At 37.3% G+C, this 17715-nt stretch overlaps 4 protein-coding genes across 7 annotated transcripts in view; 3 read left to right on the plus strand and 1 right to left on the minus strand.

Moving 5' to 3' along the window:
* The window catches only part of LOC113205464 (uncharacterized), a 62472-nt gene extending 49526 nt beyond the window's left edge, over positions 1 to 12946 (plus strand). For 2 of the 4 annotated variants that reach the window (XM_026421134.2, XM_052264163.1), the window contains 18 exons: positions 376 to 643; positions 756 to 829; positions 904 to 1119; positions 1206 to 1339; positions 1416 to 1500; positions 1586 to 1857; positions 1937 to 2463; positions 2556 to 2844; positions 2918 to 3053; positions 3138 to 3286; positions 3384 to 7500; positions 7586 to 7786; positions 8047 to 8124; positions 8417 to 8602; positions 8682 to 8699; positions 8853 to 9006; positions 9087 to 9233; positions 9309 to 12946. In XM_026421134.2, the coding sequence (XP_026276919.1) occupies positions 376 to 643; positions 756 to 829; positions 904 to 1119; positions 1206 to 1339; positions 1416 to 1500; positions 1586 to 1857; positions 1937 to 2463; positions 2556 to 2844; positions 2918 to 3053; positions 3138 to 3286; positions 3384 to 7500; positions 7586 to 7786; positions 8047 to 8124; positions 8417 to 8602; positions 8682 to 8699; positions 8853 to 9006; positions 9087 to 9233; positions 9309 to 9997 (7740 nt within the window). In that variant the 3' untranslated portion in view covers positions 9998 to 12946. The remainder of the gene's footprint in view (positions 1 to 375; positions 644 to 755; positions 830 to 903; positions 1120 to 1205; positions 1340 to 1415; positions 1501 to 1585; positions 1858 to 1936; positions 2464 to 2555; positions 2845 to 2917; positions 3054 to 3137; positions 3287 to 3383; positions 7501 to 7585; positions 7787 to 8046; positions 8125 to 8416; positions 8603 to 8681; positions 8700 to 8852; positions 9007 to 9086; positions 9234 to 9308) is intronic. The other 2 variants (XM_052264164.1, XM_052264165.1) reach the window with 2 other exon arrangements.
* Positions 12947 to 13360: 414 nt separating this feature from the next.
* LOC113205932 (sugar transporter SWEET1) lies at positions 13361 to 15430 on the plus strand. Its single transcript, XM_026421743.2, has 6 exons — positions 13361 to 13565; positions 13792 to 13869; positions 13953 to 14076; positions 14184 to 14345; positions 14416 to 14535; positions 14659 to 15430. The coding sequence occupies exons 1-6, from the start codon at positions 13489 to 13491 to the stop codon at positions 14770 to 14772; spliced, it is 675 nt and encodes a 224-aa protein (XP_026277528.1). The 5' UTR covers positions 13361 to 13488; the 3' UTR covers positions 14773 to 15430.
* On the minus strand, positions 15431 to 16205 carry LOC113205960 (uncharacterized). Its single transcript, XM_026421803.2, has 2 exons — positions 16002 to 16205; positions 15431 to 15927 (listed from the first exon to the last, which is right to left on the minus strand). The coding sequence occupies exons 1-2, from the start codon at positions 16079 to 16081 to the stop codon at positions 15528 to 15530; spliced, it is 480 nt and encodes a 159-aa protein (XP_026277588.1). The 5' UTR covers positions 16082 to 16205; the 3' UTR covers positions 15431 to 15527.
* Positions 16206 to 16388: 183 nt separating this feature from the next.
* Positions 16389 to 17715, plus strand: part of LOC113205938 (protein SYS1 homolog) — a gene marked incomplete in the record, with an annotated part of 2497 nt that continues 1170 nt past the window's right edge. Inside the window, 4 exon segments of the mRNA XM_026421756.2 lie at positions 16389 to 16535; positions 16613 to 16838; positions 17178 to 17245; positions 17332 to 17715. Of these exon segments, the coding sequence (XP_026277541.1) occupies positions 16534 to 16535; positions 16613 to 16838; positions 17178 to 17245; positions 17332 to 17572 (537 nt within the window).

A 17715-nucleotide genomic window follows, 5' to 3' on the forward strand; every position in this document is an offset into this window, starting at 1 on the left:
ACTGAATGCATGCCCCTTTTCCTTCTCTCTTTTTTTTATTATTTCAAATCATTTGTAATCTTTCTGTTTTGCAACAAGTAGTGTATGAAACTCTTTAGGAATTGTTTTGCTCTGTGTAGTTAGTTATACTTAGTGTTCCTTGACAGGTTTTCTAAAACCTTCTGGTTTGCATTTGCTGTAACATGCTGGGTGTCTGCCTTATCTCTTTTTTTTTTTTTTTTAGTTTTTTTTGTTTACAGTATACTTTGCGTTTCAGTATACCTTCCATGACAATTTTACTCATTTTAAATCATTCTATGTTGTTCACCTCTATTTTTAAACGTTATTGTTTATGCTTTTATACTAATTAATGTTTTTGAAAACTATTTGTTGCAGGAATTTACTGATAGTGTTTCATCCCAAAACAACCTTGAATCTGCTGCTCCGCATGGTAGTGGACATTCTCACCGAGCAGCGTCTGAGTTAACATTGTTTCCACCATTGGGCACCACACTCAATCAACCAGGGGATCGATCATCTGTTGTTCAATTTGAACCGCTGCCTGATATCCATGTGGTGGCAGCTGCAGCTGCTGCCGCACGCCGCAAGCCTGCTGCATTTGGAAACACACTTCACCATGGCCTATCAGTTCATGATTGGTTTGGTAAGTTTTTTTTGTTTTGTTTTTTTAAGCAACAAAAAACAATCTAATAATATAACAATTTATGTTGTGAAACTGTTTTTTTTAATACCTGTTTTTAATTTTTTTCATAAAGAAGGTTCAGTTGAAAATTTTCCACGCCAACAACTACAGTACCTTCGTGAACTGGGACGAGGATGGTTTGGCAGGGTAAGTTAAACAAACCTTATCTTGATCTCTTAAGTATTTATGGTGACCCCTTGTTGATAAATTGAACTTTGTAGGTGGTGGAAGGAAAGGCCAAAGAAATAATTCCTGGACATGCCACATCAAAAGTCATTGTTAAAATACTTCATGAAGATGCTACTCCTACTGATCAGTCCTACTTTCTTCATGAGGCGAAACCTTACAAAACTTTGAAGCATCCTAATGTTCTTCGTCTTATTGGAAGATGCTTGGAAACTCATCCATTTCTTCTTCTTCTAGAAGATTGCTCATCTGTAAGTCACTGGTGTTTATATCTACTCAACTTATGTTGCTTTCATGTATTAGTACAAAAAATTTGACAATTTTCAAAATTAAACAGGGAACGCTGAAGACATTTCTAGCGGAAAACCGAACAAATGCCGAAAAATTCTGTGAGCAAGGAGTACTCCTTGAGATGGCCTGTGGAGTAGCAGCTGGACTGCACCACATGGTAGAAAATGGGTTTGTTCACACGTAAGTATTTGAATTTCTCTCATTATGTCGCATGTACTGTAAAAGATGTGGTTTTGATCATTTTTTTTTCTTGCAGTGATCTTGCTGCTAGAAACTGTTTAGTGTCTTCAGACTTAACAGTGAAAGTAGGGGACTATGGAACAAACATTGAAACTTTCAAGGTAACATATCTCTATGCTGTCCTATCCATTTTAAATTGTATGTCTAATAGATAGTTTTTCATGATGCGCTATTCTCTCAATTTAGGACGAATACTACTGTGTGAGTGATCTTGCTATACCCATTAGATGGGTAGCCCCAGAAACACTACACTGCACTGATACTACTATTGAAACTAAAGAAGTCACAGCTAGTGCAAATGTGTGGAGTTTGTCTATTGTTTTATGGGAAATATGTGAGTTTGGTAAGCTTCCTTACACCAACCTCAGTGATGATGAAGTTATCGAGCAAGTCCTAGGAAAATGTTCAACCAACTTGCCCTTTCCAACTTATGAAAATCAACCACATGTGCATAATTTGTAAGTATTGTTAAAGAAGTATGTATTTCTGTCTTGGATTTTCCATTAAAAATTCCTAAAATGTTTAAATTTGTTACAGATACCATTTGATGAAAATATGTTGGGTGGAAGCAGAGAAACGACCTCCGTTATGGAGAGTTGCTGCAATGCTCAAACATCTGGTTCAGCACAAGAGCTCCCCAGCACATACAAGTGCAAATAACAATAACAATAGTACAACAAGCCTAGATGATTTTGAAAGAAGGTGGGAGCTATCAAAACCCAACTCTGTTCCTAAAATTGACAACCAGGTTGGAACAACCAGTATGCAGACATCCCCTGTAAAATCAGTACTGTTACAACGATGTGCTTCACTTGAAGATAATTCTGCAAGCACAGCGCCCCACCTGGAGTTGAATACTGCAACAGATAAATCACGCACTACTGCCTCTGCTAACTCACCACAGTTATCAGTTTCTAGTAGCTGCACTGGGGATGGCTTCATTCCCTCCCCACTTGTTGCTCTTAAATCTCCTAGCCTGCAAAATCTCCGTGGATCTGTGGATGAGTTGTATAATCCCGAGTCAAAAGAAGGTGCTCATGATATTAAAAACAGACAGGCTCCAGGTATTTCTCTTTCTTTCACAATTATTTTCAAACTTCCTTATTTTAAAATGAATTGGTCATATTCAAATTGTTTTTTCTTTTATTCCAATTAGAAACTGTAGCTGAAGAGGGAGACTTTGATTCATGGTTGAAAGGCATGGACACATCCACAGAAGAAGATGTTCGATTTGTTCGCAACATTTCTGAAGCCATACGTGATTTAGATGAAGTCTTAGCTCAGGAGAAAACATCCTCTTCATCACAGAATTCAAGTGCTCAACCAAGTCCATCACAGATCACATCTCGAGACTCCAAACCTGAGTCTACTATCTTTACAAGCCAAGATCAGAAGTTCACACTCGATTTCAGACTGGGTCAAGCAGCTGCATCGTCTTTTATTAGGTTTGAATTAGTTCAATCAATAAAATCACTTCATCTATCTGGACCTCTCATAATGTGTTGCTTTCAATTACAGTCACAATATTGGACTGTTGCATTCGCATGGGCATGAGAGCCTCAGTCTTTCTCAACATCGCCTGGAGTCATCAGGCTCAGACACTGAAGACGAAACATGGAGGATACGCATTGAGAGGGGAGAATTTTCTGAGAAGGTAGAGGCCACTAAAATTTACACTGTTGACTTTATTGCTTAAAAAACTTACAAAAAGAATCATTCAAATTTGTTGTTTCTTCAGGTGAAAGAAAAGTCAAGGAGTGTGGCAGATTTGATGGTTTTGACACACATAGATTATAGTGATGGGAGTGATTCCGATACAACTCTGGATCTGGACTCATGTGGATCAACATTTAGGAAGAATGGTGCCGGAAGACGCTCATTTAACAGGTATAGTCTGAAGTATTAATCTATTCCCGTCAACTTTACCATTACTTTATCATTTTTTCTTGAAACCTGCTTGAACATCTTTTTTTTCCTCACTTAGAAAACCTCTTCAGTCTTCCTCATCTATAACTTATGGTAGTGAAGGAAACATACATCAAGCAGTTCTTGGAGAAGAATTTCAGGAAACAATAAAGAAACTTCAGGAATCCTTGCGCGATGGTTCCAAATTGGAGGCTATTCCAGATGTTTCTTTATCATGTATTAGCATGAGTAGCAATGATGCTCATGATAATGTGCCTCAGGCTCAATTTCCCTTAGACCAGAGTCATTTTTTAGCCAAGCTGGCCTCGGAAAACAAAATGATGAAAAATGACGGCAGTAGGGCCACACTCAGTGTTGCTCTCAATACCAAGTTGGATGAGGAACAAAACAATTTTAAAACTGAAGAATCTAACACCTCATCAGAAAATGGAGAATCCAAGGAGAAACTAGAGACTCCCTTGAATGGTGATGCTTATTTTGCCTCCTCAGGAATCACATCTGTAACTAGTCATCCATTAGAAACTATCTTGAATTACTCTGAAGATCGTGAACCAAGCAAGGAGGGTAGTCTTAAAGAAGGAAAGGAAGAAATCTCGAATATTAATGGGCACTGTAATAGTATTAGTGGAGAGAAATTCTTAATTGCCAGCACTCCAATCTCCAGAGAGTCTAATTCAATACGACACTCAGATATTGACACATTTGACATGGATTCCAGTTTACTTTGCTCTCAGTCACTAAGCCTCATTGAATCTGAGAAAAGTGATTCAATTGTCTGTTCTCCAGCAAATAGACCACCATCTCCCACTCCAGATGATATTGAGACAAAAAATGAAAGTTCGTCATGTGTTATTCTGGGTCCCTTTGAAGACTCCACTTTAGACTACTTCAAAGGATTGAAAACAGCATTTCCTGTGATGAAAACTCTAAATTATGATACTACAAATGAAATGGATCTAGAGGAAAATTCCATAGAAACATGGGACAAATTCCTAGATCATGCTATGCAACCAGAAAACTGTGATTATCCCTCTTTCTCTGATGTAAGTTTCCAAAAATTGGAGTCAGAATCACAAGGGAGTGACTCTAATGCCCCCAGTGCCTCAAGTGACATTTTAGGAAGCAGCTTTGAGAGAAGTCTCCCTGAAAAGTTGACTGTAGGGAGCCCTGTACCTCATTTAGATGTGAAGCTCTCTGAATTTCCTGCCTTTAATGGACATCAACCTCAAGGAGATGCATCTGAATCTGGAGATGGAAAAGAGGCTGAAATAGGACTTGAATCTCAAGTTTCTGCTTGCGCCGTATCAACTAATAAAGTGCTAGATCCTGCCTCTCTAGTGGTTCCTAGTGTCAATGTCATTGCAGCAACTCCGATTACTTCTGGCCGTAACACCCCTAATGACTTGACAAATAGTGATATTGATTCAGTGAGTAGTGTTACCAAAGAATATCCTGATGTCACTGGTTGTCTGGAAGATAACATTATCAGTGACATTAAAATAGTTAGTGAAGACTCTGAAAAAGTCTATCAGAATTTGAAAGACTCATTTTCTCAGAACCAATTTGCTGTGCCTGAGATCAAAATGAGTGGAGGTAATACACCTAAATTTGATCCTGATCTGCCATGTTGTAACCTAAGTGACCGTGATTTTGTGTCAGATGACAAACGTTTTGATTTACAAAACTCAGCATTTGACATTTTTCCGACCAGTGTTGATGGCACTCCTAATGGCAACTTTGTTGAAGTTTTGGAAACAGGCTGTTACACAAGTTCAAGCTTAGATGGAGAATTGACTGACAAAGGTTTCAAGCCCGTTATACCACTCTTTTCTAAAACTTTTGACTCAAAAGAAGATGCTAATGGAGAAATACTTGAAGATGATGATGATTTTGGTTTGGGTGTTGCTAAAAATCTGACACCTGATGATGAGAGAAGTAGTGATTCAGGTTTTCGTGATAAAGGAAGTTTGAGTGAAAGTTGTGAAGATGCTTGCGATGAGAAATACAACTTAGAAGACATAGAGGCAGAGTTGGAGGAAGCTTTCTCCAAAGGAGTCTTTGCTAGACAGGACTCACCTACCAGTAACAAAGGTGTGGAGTCTGATTGTGAAGCTGTTGATGAGTCATTTTCTGTAACATTAACAGATGTTGAAAAGCAAAGAGAGTTGAGAGAAGCTGAAATTAATCAATCAAGAGATCCCTGTCATCGACTAGATGACTTGCTCAGGTGTGATCAAATGCATGAACCACTTTCTGTAGATGTGGAATCCTCTGTTGATTTCTTTGGAACAAGCCCAGCTCTTTCCCCCATACCACAGAGTAGTGGGTGGTACCTACATCCTCCTCAGGTTAATGAAGAAACTCATGCTGAACCTATTAGTGGAAATGATAGTAGCTATTTTTCATTCAATCTTGATGAAGAATTTGTAAATGCTATCAGAAATGAGTTACGAGAAAAACTTCCTTGTGCACAGATGCAACGCGAAGAACATCAGCCACAACTTTCAGATGAAGAAGATAATTCTGATGAATTAGATTCAGATGATTCACCGTCTAGAGAAAGGACTAATATTATGATCCATTATAAAACTTACCCTGCACCTTTATCTCCTATTCTAGAAGAAAGGGAAAGTCTCTGCTCTGAAAGCTTTTCCCCATTGGGTGGTTGCAATAGCTCATCCTGTTCAGAACAGTTAAGCCCAGTTTTTGCCGTTGATCGAAGCCCAAGCAACCAAGGAGATGGTGACGTACGCCATATGGAAAGTGAATGCCCTGCAGAAGTTGATGGTGATCTTAGTGATGACTGTGGAGATTGTGGAGATTTTGATGAAATAAGTGAACACGATGCCCTTCCACTTGACCTGAAATTCAATAGTCCCAGCAGCCTCAACGAAGTACCTTGTTCTATTGACTTATGCATGAATGATGATGGTGATGAAAATGATGATGATGATGTTTTGATTGTAAACACCGAAACTAATGAAGCTACTCTTCTGGAGAGTCCAAAACCCACAGGCAAGTTCTCATTTGGTAATGATGAGTGCGATGACTCAATCCATGATGACTTTGTCCCTGACTTCTTAAGTGTCGCTGGAAGCTATCAGTTGCCTGAGAGCAAACTAAACAATGTTGAAAGAATGCGCTCGGATCTTTACTTGGGAAACAGACCATTAACATTGGCCACATTACCACAAAGTTCAGTTGACATAGAATTTGAAGATGATAATAATTCAATGACACCTGATAGTATTACATGCGAAAAATCTTTCAGCGAAAGAACTGAAGATTCTGCTGTAGGACTTGCACTTAGTGAAGTTATGACACCAGACAGTCTTGCTGGTGAAACCCAGTGGACTTCAGCACAAATGTGTGACTCGGGCTTTGGTACAATTATCAGTACTGTGCCTTCATCCAGTGGCCCATCTGCAGACAGTCCTGACAGGAGGTCTTCTGAAGTAGAGTCAATTATAATTGAGCCGGATGCATCAATGGGTATTTTGCCGCCAGCCTCAGATAAAACTCTTATTAAAGAAGACGATGCTGTGGAATCAACAGAAGCAACTCATTCAACAGAAGACAGTGAATCTTCTGTTAGCGTTAGCTCTCATTCAGTAATTGCTGGACCTCTCCCTCCTAACTCTGGTGATTCGAAAACATGTGCCACTGAGGATCATGTGGTTCTGGCATCATCAGATCCTTTGACCAGTAGTGATATTAAAAAGGATTTAAAACTATTCATTATGGAAGAGGCAAAGTTTAGCAGTTCTGTATCAAGTTCATCCCCTCAATCTTTAAAGGAAATGGCAAAAAATACAATTAAAAGTAAGTGTTCTTCCACTGTTCAGACACTAGCCTTCAACAATGAAGACTTTCTTGAAAAGTCTCATCTCATCAGTACAGAAAAAACAACACACTGTGTACCATGTACTGCAAATGGCTCCCAAAGTTCAACTTCAAAAATAATTGAAGATTTGGAGTTTGAAAATAAGAATTTGAAACAATCTCGTTTAGAGATGCATGAGCCCTTACAAACTTTAGCATTTAGTGACGCTGATGTCACGGAGAGAAACAACTTTCCTGGACTAGGTCACATTGTAGTGAGCTCCATTATTGCTCCTCTAACTCCCAGTGATGAAACACTAATTCCTGGAACCTTGGCGTTCAATGAAAGTCCTGTAAGTAGGATTATCCACTAATTTGAAAATGAACTACCTATAAAGTACTTGAAAAATCAATCTGTGGTATGTTCTAATTTTGCAGGAGTCACCTCGTGCAATCTTGTCACCTATATTCAAAGAAAATGATTCAACTGAAGCTGAAAGTCATTTGATGTCAACGTCTTTCATGTCAGCCGATGATGTGTATGAGGATCATGACCATTTCACACCTGATTGGGAGTCAGGTTCTGATGGATGTGAGTCCGAAACTGCATCATCATCTAGTGGAGAGTTCATCTGGAAGGTAAGTTAAATCTCTTTTTTATCTGTGTGAATCCAACTTCCTAAGCTAAAATTTTCCACTTTCACAATCACTACTATCCCCAATGAGAGAGAGAGCATCACAAAGTACTAATCTAAAATGTCAACAGGCTCTTGGGCTTGAAAATGTTTTGCATCTGGCATCTATTTCTTCTTTCTTTGGTCTTGTAATTGGTTGATGGTTTCTAATTGTTTTTGACTTTTCCCGTTTCTGCTTAACTAATACTTTTGGTGTTGGTGTAGGATGGTGAGAGAGAATCCTCTGTTAAGGCTGTAAATGCTGTGCCTGATTCTGCTCTCAGTAGTGCTCCTGATCAACAGGTCAGTTTGTACTGTAATTTACCAGGAAAGCTAGCATGATGAAAAAGTGTTTGTTTTTATTTTTTTAGCATATCATATACATTCTTTGAATTGTTTAATCTTTTTTCTGTCCTTTTTTGGGGGGAAGGGGTGGAGGGGTATAAGTTATATTGAAACAAAATAATGAATTTTTGTATTATTTTTATTTCATTTATTTACAAGGATGTCCTGAAGGCAAATTGCCCTGTTTTGGGGTATGATTAGGTGGAAGATATTTGCATGGTTTATATCTAATACATGTTTTCTGTTGCAGACTTACAACCAAAATACAACTGAATTTCCAATGTCATCAATAATGGAAGAGGAGGAAGATGAAGACAATAGTGGATCTAGCAGCTGCACATCAGACTCTGAGGATGATACTGAATTCGTACCGTCTGCGTGGGACAGTCAGGCAACTCCTAGTCGCTCAGCTTTGCGTAGTCCAGAGAAGAAAGTGGTACGTATTCTCTCTTTTACCTAAGTAAATGAATTTTTCTGTAGTGAAAAATGGTTTTGTCTGTTTGTGCTGCAATTAGGAAGTCAACAATACAGTTGTAAGTAGCAAACTGTCAAGTATAGGCTTGTCACTGCTATATCTACTACTGTTTGTTGGCCAAAACTCATTGCAGAAACTGAAAGCAAATTGTTGAAAGTTATTTTTATAGACAACAGAGAAAAGTGCCCTGATTTGTTCCTTTCAATTCTAGGAACATAAGAAAAATGTAAGCTTTAAGAGGCAGCGGTATCACTGCGTTTATGAGTACCCTCGTGAGCTCAGTGATTCTGATGGATCTGAATTTGCCGATTCACCAAGTCGTCGACGCACATGGGATTTGGAAAATAGTACCTACAACATGCATGGTAAGAATTAATCCAGCAATTTTTCTCTATAACCTACATTTTGACCATGACTTTAGTGTGATATCATTAATTTTGTTCAGATTGGGATTTAGCTGTTAATGAGGGCATGGCTGAGACATCTTGTCAGGATGACACAAAAGATGAGCAGTTGTCTGCTTCACCTTCTGCATCTCAAAAACTTTATGAGTTTTACAAGTTAAGCAGTGCTGATTATGGCTTTGGTTCTAGTAAGTGTTGTCTTAAAATATGTGTTGTTTGAAAAAGCTAAGTTCTTATCTAACTGGAAGTTTTTACATTTACAGCCATGTTATCTGAGGATGGAGAATTTTTCATAAGTAGTTCTGCACAACCGTTCCACACTTTGGGAGAAGCAGGTCCATCAGGAGGCAGTGAGTTTTTCCCTGGGCGAGATTTAACTGTTAGCAGTGTTGATGATGGCGATGTAGTTGATGGCCCAATGGATCATAATTCAGTGAAGAGTGGGCTGCCAACAAACTCTGAGAATCAAAATTGGCGGCATACCGAAGACTTCTCAGATAGTGATAGTAGTGACACCAATATGATAACTGCTTCAGAGGGTTCATTTAATCAGCAGCAGAGTGGAGACTCGAATTCGTCTTCGACTCCCATGGTTACTGCAAATGGAAGTAGCAAGAGTAGCGAAGACTCCAGTATTTACCATTCTATACCCTCTAATCAAGAACTGCAAGTTGATAGTGGAAGTGATTCCCCTTTATCTGAACTTTCACCCACCTCACCACTCTCCCCGTCCTCTCCATCTCATGGACTTGGTGAACTACGACATACAAGAGACCGCCTAAAGTTAGATTTACCAGCTGCAAATACTACTTTTGTTTTAGTAGCACCTTGTAAGAGGAGATCAGTAGAACAAGTTAAAGGTGAAGCGTCTTTATTGGATGGTGAAGATGGCTTGAAAGGGAGCAAGGCTTGTGTGAATGAGACTCTGCCGGTCAGCAGCAATGTTCACTAAATTGGTGAATTTGATGTGTTTTCGAGAGTGTGATATTGTTAGCTGGTATAATCCCTCTTTTATTCCATGTATTTTCCAAATTAGAACCTTTAAAAACATGAGATAAATGTGAAGAAAAGACTTTATACGTAACTAAAAATAATGTGATTTTTTGACTCAGTTGTTAGTACATCTATATTCACATTTCTAAGTTGTGAGTATATGTTCCACTTGGAGCTAGTTTCCCTACTTCCAATTCTTTACCAGTGTAGATGATAGCCATTGAAACCAGTATAATTACTCATTCTTATAGTGTGCAAGTCATAAATAAGAATTTCACTAATGGTGCTGGTTTTAATTCTGTATTGTCACCAGGAATCCCCATAAGCAGGGATTCTGTTTGTGTTAATTGTTTTGGTTTTCCGTCCTTTTCCGAGTCTGTTTTGTGGCTTCTTAGATGTTTCATCCATTGCTGTGATTTATTTCCTTCTATGAATTTGTCTGAGAGTGACAAAGTAACTCTAAAGTTGATCTGTTAGTAATTTTTACTTTTTATTTAGTACTCCTCAACAACTGGGTGTGTGTTAAAAGTGTGGAACCCTTATGTTCATTCTAAAGATAGTGTATCAAAACACAGAATGCAATTTGTTCTGCAGGGGTGGCAAAGATTGTGAATAAGACTGATACATGTCATGGAGGATTATAGTGTGGAGTTTTGTTGGTTCATATTTTTGTGATATTATAATTATGTTGTTAAAGTCATGACATTTTTGAATTTGTGCACGGCAATTCACTTCTTTCCTTGCAAAACCTTTAAATATGTACAGTACAGTACATATGTAGATTTTTAATTTCTTTTAAAGTTGTTCAACATCAGTAAACCTGATTAATAATATTCCTGTCTGATCCTGTATTATTCTTATGTTCAGTACTGAACTGATATGGATGCTTAGGAATCAATTCAAATTCCTTTCATAAAACAGGAGAAGGATGCGCCGTGTCATTGGTACAATGGAAAACTTTGTGTACTTTGCACAAACTTTACATGTTTACTTTTTGTAGTTTTACTGAATATGATTATATAAATTATATTTACCCTCTTTATTATTATTGTTATGATTGTATTACTATTATTAGATGTACTACTTTTCAATTTTGGGGGGCAAAATGGCAAAATTTTCTCTTTTGTTTTCTTTCTTCCCAAATATATGGGATTGTTTTGCTGAATTTGTGTTTTTTTGCTTGGTGAATTTAGGTGAAATTTCAGAGACCGAGAACCGTCCAGTAATTGTTCCTGCCGAACCTGTTTTGATGTTTTAAAGAGACTTCTAATTGGAGCTGTCACTGAAGTATTCCGAGGAAATGCAATATTTTAGTTGATTTTATTAGTTGAGATCTTAATTTTTATCAAAGACTTGGTTTGCTTCTAAAAAATTCTTTTTTTACTCTAAATATTGTATTAAAGTTAACACTATAAACTGTAATTTGCCCCTTGATATCAGTCTACAAATTAAATTAACTGTATGTTCGGTAGTGTGTATTCTCATTATTGTCTGGCAAGATGGCCTAAATTAAAGCTGGCTTTATGAGATGACCATCTGTCATAGGCCAAGTTAATTTAACAGTAGATTTAGATTAGTGTTTGTGAACTAAGCGTAGGTAAATTTGCAATTTTGGTAAAGAGAGGTTTGCGTTATACCGTCCTAAACAGGATGCCTGGACTGTGTCAAAGGTTTTTGACCTTTTATTTCTTGCCAAAGGGTCCATCTTGACCCCTGTAGTATTGGCCCGTCAGTCTATTGCTGCATTCTATTTTTCAGACTTGGAAAGAAATTAAACCTCTCTTAACAATTTGCAGCATGAGATGTTTTCCATACAACCCTCCAGGAAATTTTTAATCCTTTCCATTTTAAATTCTGATGTGGCATGGATGGGCCTTAGAGTTCTCTACATTTCTTTATTGTTCAGTCGAACTGATGATTTTTAGTCTTGCTCATTTTGTATTTATTACATATTTATTTTGATAATATTCATATGTTTTGTGTATTGTAGTTACTGATTTTCGAAGAATATGTATATATTGGTGAATGTATAACAAGGTATACCATTTTTAAATACTGTAATTAATGCATCTTTGTTGCAAAGATTTTGTGGCCATGGGGCATAAGGTCCAATTAAATGTGAGCCCTTTTGGTAGCTTTCCCCCTCAAGACTTGTTGCCATTCTTCATTGGTAAGTTTAAACCATTCCAGGCCTTTTACATCTGTTTGTTAGAGTGCCACATGATGTAAGTTTAACTAAAGTAGTCTCTTTTTTTGTCTCTATTTATTAATGGGTTTAAAATCTTCAAATCTCCTTTTCATGTTATATCTTGTAGTTGTTTTAGGTAGTAAAGAGCAAATTGGCATTGATCAAACTCTGTTGTTATTTAACTAAATATAAAGTTAGTTCGTGGTTGGTGAATGTGTATGTGTACAGCTTTTCCCAGAAATGGAGATCCATATGGTTCTGTATAGTGTGTACTTTGCCAATATGTGCAAGATTTGGGAAAGCAACACTGCTTTAGAAGAAATGTGCACATGGCAGTTTGCACATGGCTTTGTACCTGGTGTGTTCCTTGCAGAAGTAGCCTTATGGTGTATCAAAGAAGTTAATTAGTTTTAGATTTTGTGGGAATTCCTACATTGTACATGATGAATGATAAATGAAATGTGATTAAGACTTTTATGTACATTGATATTTGTTCTGAAATGGTTGTATTTGTGTCCACAGATCTTGTAAGATAGGCTACCAACCTGTCTGTGTAGTTAAAATGTACTGCACATGTTTAACTTGTTAAAGTTTGTCACAACATGGTATGCTCTCGGTGCTGTAACTGTACCCGACAGTTGTGCTTGGTTTTCGAAGAATGGTGAAATATACCCTACATAAATTTATAAAATTCTTAATAAAAAATATTTTACTTCGCAACTAAGACCTTTTATTGTGAAACAAACCACCCTATGAAAACTAACCGCACCGCCTAGATCTTGACAGATCATCACCAATCCTTCCCTCACCTAACTCCGAGAAGAGGATGTAAAGGCGGCAATACATGATTTAATTTTTGAAAAGCAAGGACGCACGGTTTACGAGAGATGGGTTGCACACCACTCAGGCGAGCCGGTCGAGGAAAAATAAAAAGGAGGGTGTAACTCATCTGTATTGACTTGAAAGCGAATTACATGATCCAGATTTCCTTTTCAAAAAAGATGAATAGAGAGGGAGGCTTCGCCTTGTTGGTCTCTTCAAGAAGTAAGTCAGGCGCTGCACTCCCAAGGAAACAGGCCGTAAGGCGAACTGTAATTTGAATTTCCCGCCCAAGAAGGTGTCTGTCTCTGTCAACCGGTTGATCGGCAATCGGGTCGGCTGTCGTATGTCGGCCGTTGGCCGTCGTCTGCCGATGTTTTGGATTACTTCCACATCATTTTAAGTAACGCAGATTAAGTTACATTGAAAGAAACCTTCACAAAATGTCATTGGAGGCGTTAAAGGAGTCTCTAGCATCATGTGCTTCTTTAAGCACAGTCTTATTATTTATGACTGGCATGTACGTATTTCTGGTTTAGGCCTTAGCTCATTTGAGGTTCTTTCAACCTTTGTTTCAGAGCTAAAAAGCAAATCCAAACGAAATATATGGCATTCCCATTTTCGAAACAACTCTGAGAAAATCTCTGAGTAGAGTGTAATTTCCGAAAAATGCCATTCAACCCTCTGTGCTCACATATGCTTCATGGGGTTAGTTCATCTGTCATAAACGTTGTTTATCATTTCAGGTTTACTGCAAATAAAATATTAAAGAGGAAAACAGTAGGGGATGACTCATATGCACCCTTCATTACAGGATTGTTATCGTAAGTTGTGGTCTTTTTATTGTTGCTTTGTTATTGACATTGAATTTCTATATCCAAATACTACAGTACTCACTTTCTCACAGTTGTTCCCTATGGTTACGATATGGCACTTTAATTGAGGATCCAACAATTACTCTAGTGAATACTGTTGGAGCCTTTCTTCACTTTTCATATTTATCAATCTACATTTTTCATTCTAAATCTAAGGTAAATCAAAAGTGATAGGTCAAAGTAGTAATTTTAAAATATAAGTTAGAAAGATTTAAATTTTGTTTTGACATTTAGCTTGTCTTTTATTTTTGTTTGTCTTGTAGGTGGGGATTATAAAACAGCTAACCCCTGCATTACTTTGTTTGTTAATGGTGTTGTTCTATACCTACTACTTGGAAGACAATATTGATGTAGCTAAATTTTATGTCGGCCTTATTGCAAGTGCTGTCACAATTGCATTTTTTGCAGCACCTATGACAAAGTTGGTTAGTAAACTTCAGTAAATATGTAAAGAGACAAATTTTCTCTTCTCTCATGACTTTTTTTTTTTTTCAGATGCATGTTATTCGGTACAGAAGTGTGGAGTGCCTACCATTTCCAATGATAGCTGCGTCATTTCTTGTATCTGCTCAGTGGCTTCTTTATGGTTTTATACTGAATGATCCTTTCATCACGGTACATATTGATGCATACAATGATATCATCTCTTCTGTTTTGCAACATCTATTTTTTATGGACACTTCCCTATTAAAAATTATTGGCATACAAGTTTGCTCACATCTTTTTATTTGTTTTCAGGTACCAAACAGTTTAGGCTGTTTTCTATCTTTTGTGCAACTTATGTTGTTCTATATATATCCATCAACACCTGATGGTGCTAGAAGAGAATATGTCATACCACTCTCTCCATAGGTTTCAACTCTGAAAATTACAATTTCGTTTTTCATTAACAAATTTCAGGTGGCCCTCCAATGAAACCTGGAACCCATCACCCATCATTTCAGATTTTGCTGTTATTGATGCAGCCCAAGTTTGCTAAATGTAAATTGGAAGTTGAATAATGCAATAAACACATTTTCACAAATTTTGTGGGCATCAGAGTGCTTCTATGAGGAACCCATCAGTACCCATCATTTATGAGTAAACCCGTATATGGTCACTCAAACATGTTCCTAATTTGTGAAAATGTGTTTATTGCATACTAAACTTCCAAATTACATTTAGGGAAACTTGGGCTGCATCAATAACAGCAAAATCTGGAATGATGGCCAATGGGTTCCAGGTTTCATTGGGGCCACCTTAAGAGTCAAGATGCAAAATCTGAAACTCACTTTGTCAAGGAAGGGATTTACCCCTCTGTGATTTTCCATCATGTTCTCAAACTCAGTATCTAGTCATAGATGACTTTCAAATGTTGTTTGATTTCAATAGTATTTGAATAGTTTAATAATGACAGTATTTGCGTTACCTAATAAGCCTCTTAAGTTAGTTTTAAGTTCATGTTGTCTTGGTCTGAAAATCCACCTAATAAATCCAACCCAGTGACTTGAGTCTAAGTCAAAACAAATAATTTTATCTTGTCTCATAGGGTTTATTTACATCTTAAATTACAATTAGTACTACATTGAACTTACATACATTTCAAACGTTCTGATAAAGTAACATTATTATTGTTTGCGTAAACCATGTTCTTCCTCTAACTCTTCAAGCCTGCGACTATCTTCATCAGAGAAATGAGGTCCTCCTGCATCTGCAGTCTTTTTCTTTTGTCTTAAGACAACTAATTCCAAATCAGGGACTTTCCCATAAATGGGATCATACAAACCCACATCCCAATCACTCTCCTCTCTCAGAATACAAAAATATATAAGAAAAGTTGCCAGACTAATTTGAATAACTAAATATTCATACTTGGGGCAGTTAGTGCGATATTTCCCGTAATCAGGATCTGACGAACTCCAGCTAGATGCTTTACTTGAAGTAAACTGTACTGGCTGATCCAAATCTTCATTATCTTTTTCTGTTTTCGGATTCGAAGTTTGCTTGGAATATCTCATAGCTTTTGTCCTGCTCAATTTATGTTAGAATTAATTAATCGAGTTTGAAGAGGTTACAGGCAACACTTGGGATGAATTACTCACATGTTAGTAGCCCTGTTGGCCGAGCGATAATTTTGAAAGAGAAGGCGTTCGCTAATACTTAAGAAATTTCGTGCTGCCATAGTGAATTACGGTTCTAAAACACCAAAATTAACTTCAAACTAGTATTATGCAAGAGGTGGGTTTTCTGTTTTGAGTCATACACAGTACACACACACGCAGGCAGACGACACGATTATTTGCACGTCACAGGGTGACAAACTGCTGGAGAAGGAAAATTGAGAGGTTTCTACTTAAAAGATTATTATGAAAATCAAGAACATTTCAAGGAACTGTTTCGGTGAAACCAAGTATGATGTCATGATGAATTTATTCTTTGGATGCATTTGTCATTTTGATGAAAATCACATGATGCTAATAAAACGGGAACGCGTGCAGAAGTTGGCAGACATAGCTTTCAGTTGTCTTCTGTTTATGTTGTGGTTTCTTGAAGTATTTTGATATTTGGTTATAAAAATGAAAAATGAATGACATGAAAGGGTTGCTCCCTCTTTCCTGAGTTGCGTCAAATAGTATGTCAGTTTCGTCAAAGAGTCGCAACCCTCTCATATGATCATATCAACTGTCAAGTGATGCATTGCATTATCTTGTAGGTTACATGATAGCATATTTTCTGCCAGCTGTATCTTGCATTTTATGACTTTAGAAATGAAGAAGCTACGAGGACAATTTAGGAGTACGATTTGGGATCCCATCTTAATCATCTCCCAAATTCTGGCTATGCAATCAATTTTTTACAGTTGCTTAGGTTTATGGTTGTCTATGGTGAACGTTTTAACTGGATCAAATTCTTCATTAGATCTTCTTTTTAAATATGAGGTAAGTGGAAACAAAACAACCACTCTGTTTTCTATTGGAATTTCATCTTGTTAAAATATGCTGAGCTATTTGGAGTTCCGTTGTGTCATCTGCTATGGTGTATTTAGCCTTGCGAGGCAAGTCTCCTCACTTTGAGGCGTATTCAGCTAAGGCTCTAGGGGCTTTTGAAGACTGTGATTGGCTGAAAATCTCTGAAGCGAGCTGCCTCAGCTGAGGGGTCACATCGTGAGGTGACTCGCCTTACGAGACTAAATCCACCATCAGGCATTGAAGATACAAACACCTTGTAAATATTTACTTTTGTTACTCCTCATTAACTTGGCTATATTTTTCTTGTAGGAAATACACATACACAACTTTGGTGGAAGAGCCGTTATAGCAGCTTTTGTTTTAAACAGTCTTACTGGGTATGTAACTTCCATTATGTATTGCACTTATTATAAATCACCTAGTTGATTGGTTCTTTTTAATCACATTAACTTTTTTCTTTCAGGGCTATTGCCTTGTGGTTCATTGTTGGACGTACGAAGCAATGTCTTGACTTTGCTACAACAACACATTTATTACATCTACTTATCTGCTGGGTCTATAATAGCCTTTTCCCATCTACTCTTTCTTGGTGGCTTTTAAATGCAGCCTGTGTTACAATAATGTGTGTGTATGGAGAGTATCTTTGTTTAAAGACTGAACTTCAAGCAATACCTTTAAGTGTGGGTCCGAAAGCAGACTTATAGTAGGTCTTAACCTATTGTTCTAGTCTGATATATTGAGGTCGTGGTACAATTTTTAAAAATTTATTTTTACGATACTATCAATGTTTGAAGTTCCTTACTTGAAGGTTGGTAAACCACTCAGTGGCTCAACTTATATTGCACTA

Source organism: Frankliniella occidentalis, unplaced genomic scaffold, assembly GCF_000697945.3.
Source record: "Frankliniella occidentalis isolate FOCC.00 unplaced genomic scaffold, Focc_3.1 Scaffold16, whole genome shotgun sequence".
Taxonomy (NCBI): domain Eukaryota; kingdom Metazoa; phylum Arthropoda; class Insecta; order Thysanoptera; family Thripidae; genus Frankliniella; species Frankliniella occidentalis.

What these genes read in the sequence shown, in the direction of transcription:
- LOC113205932 (XM_026421743.2), top strand. Translation starts at nt 13,489, where the DNA reads ATGTCATTGGAGGCGTTAAAGGAGTCTCTAGCATCATGTGCTTCTTTA. An exon ending in TTCATTACAGGATTGTTATC is followed by an intron (nt 13,870 to 13,952) that starts GTAAGTTGTGGT and finishes ACTTTCTCACAG; the next exon opens with TTGTTCCCTATGGTTACGAT. An exon ending in TGAATGATCCTTTCATCACG is followed by an intron (nt 14,536 to 14,658) that starts GTACATATTGAT and finishes ATTTGTTTTCAG; the next exon opens with GTACCAAACAGTTTAGGCTG.
- LOC113205960 (XM_026421803.2), bottom strand. Translation starts at nt 16,081, where the DNA reads ATGGCAGCACGAAATTTCTTAAGTATTAGCGAACGCCTTCTCTTTCAA. An exon ending in GCCAACAGGGCTACTAACAT is followed by an intron (nt 15,928 to 16,001) that starts GTGAGTAATTCA and finishes TAAATTGAGCAG; the next exon opens with GACAAAAGCTATGAGATATT.